Source organism: Gracilinanus agilis, chromosome 2, assembly GCF_016433145.1.
Source record: "Gracilinanus agilis isolate LMUSP501 chromosome 2, AgileGrace, whole genome shotgun sequence".
Classification (NCBI taxonomy): Eukaryota; Metazoa; Chordata; class Mammalia; order Didelphimorphia; family Didelphidae; genus Gracilinanus; species Gracilinanus agilis.
In genome coordinates, this window is record NC_058131.1 from 615,653,927 (window position 1) to 615,655,791 (window position 1,865).

Sequence of the window (1,865 nt, forward strand, 5' to 3'; positions counted from 1 at the left end):
TCCTTCCTTCCTTCCTTCCTTTCTTCCTTCCTTCCTTCCTTCCTTCCTTCCTTCCTTCCTTCCTTCCTTCCTTCCTTTCTTTCCCTTACCTTCTATTAAGAATTAGGCAATTGGGGTTAAGTGACTTGCCCAGGGTCATATAGCTAGGAAGTATCTGAAGCCAGGTTTGAATCCATGACTTTCCATCTTTAGCTCTGGCTCTCAATCCACTGAGCCACCTAGCTGCTCATCTTCCATTCTTGAGCCTTAGACTTCTTGATCTTTCTAACTTGCAAAGGTTTATTCCTTAGTTGTCTGCTGTTCCCTATTGCATCTTACTGTAGCCATGGCAACAGTTCTACCAAGACTTGTGTACCTCTTTGGAAACACCAGTATTTTTTAGCATCTTACAAGGAAGGACCTCAAGCAAAGCCACTCTTCTGCTAGTTGTTGGCTGGCCTTTGTTTTAGAGTCAGCAGTCTAAAGTGGATCACCACCTGGCTCCAATGAGATTTTGTCTTTTACACATAGATTTGAGTCAAGACCATGGAATCTTTAGGACAACATGGTGGGTTGCTGTTGAAGTTGTTATTCTTTGGTTTGCTGGGAAAGTGGGAGGGGAATCCTCACAACTTTTTTCATCAATTACTTCTATGCTTTCATCTTTTCTCTAAATTTGGTGACTCAGTCTTTAGTTGGGAGAAGGGGAATCCAAACCAGACTCTTTTGGACCAACCCAAAGGTGGAAACACATTGCTCTCTCTGACAGCTGATGAGGTCAGATGGATAGGGCAGCCCTAGTTTTGATTAACACACCTATAAAATGGAATGCTGGGACTGACCTCCACTCAACTCAAGCAACACAAAGATAATTGACCTTTGGAAACTGCCTTTGGCAGTCTTTTTATTATTTTTATAGGAAAGTCCTGCAAACCAATTACATCTCACAATGGACCTTTTATAGTGCTATTAGTTTAATGCAGCTTTCAGAGAAATTAGCCCTTAGGGAGCCTGAAATCCCAAGGAAAAAAAAGTCCTCCATGGGCTTTTTGACTTTTTGGGTTAGCAGCAAGAATGGATTAGTTGCATGATATTCTTCTGTAGTGGCTCTTAGTGTTGAGAGCCATTTGTCCAATCCATGTTTTATTCTTCCTATATCTGGCCCAATTTTAAAAAAATGAACATGCTGTCTCTTTAAAGGATTCAGACTACAAATCAAATCAAAGTAGGCGTATCCTGCTTTGGTCTGGAGTTAAAGGAGAATGGAAGTGAGAAAATTGGAATAACACTTCTGTTTAAATGCCTGGGCACCTTGTGGATATGAAATTGCAGGTGTCAGTTTCCCATTTTCCCACTGGCTTCAGTGCCTCTCACCCCAGTCATGATTATCTGCAAAGTGATGGCTCTGAGGTTCATGGTGACAAAGTCTGTCTGCTGTGTACATGTGGTTTGCTTTTCCTTCAGGTTGCAAAAAATAAGTTCCGGAAGCGTGTTTCTGCAAAACCCTTCAACCTCCTCTTGGTAATCCAGGTAGCAGGTACAGTACTGCCAGAAAGCTGTGTAGGAGAGGTTAGAGGTATGAAGAAGATGGACAGCATGACAGGGAATTAGACCAAAGATGTAGGAAACTCACAGAATTTGGCTGGGGTCTTTTAGACTATCTAGGCTGGGCATGACACCTTGGGGATATTCAGAGTGAGAAAGGTAGAGTAGAGGGTCTTTCTCCTCTTATTTTTTTTCTTAAGGATCTCTCTTCTTGACCAGGAAAGAGTTTCCTAGAGAAAAATCTGAGGGGATTGAGAGTGGGTGCCTGGCTCACAGATAGGGCTCACCACCCAAACACCTGGATGAAGAAGATACTCTAGGGTCATGTGATACAGTAGAAA

General features: G+C 42.4%; 1 protein-coding gene across 1 annotated transcript in view; it reads left to right on the top strand.

Moving 5' to 3' along the window:
• CFAP58 (cilia and flagella associated protein 58) overlaps positions 1-1,590 on the top strand; it is a 124,964-nt gene extending 123,374 nt beyond the window's left edge. Inside the window, exon 19 of the mRNA XM_044660175.1 lies at positions 1,444-1,590. Within this exon, the coding sequence (XP_044516110.1) occupies positions 1,444-1,590 (147 nt within the window). The remainder of the gene's footprint in view (positions 1-1,443) is intronic.
• The last annotated feature ends 275 nt before the right edge of the window (positions 1,591-1,865 follow it).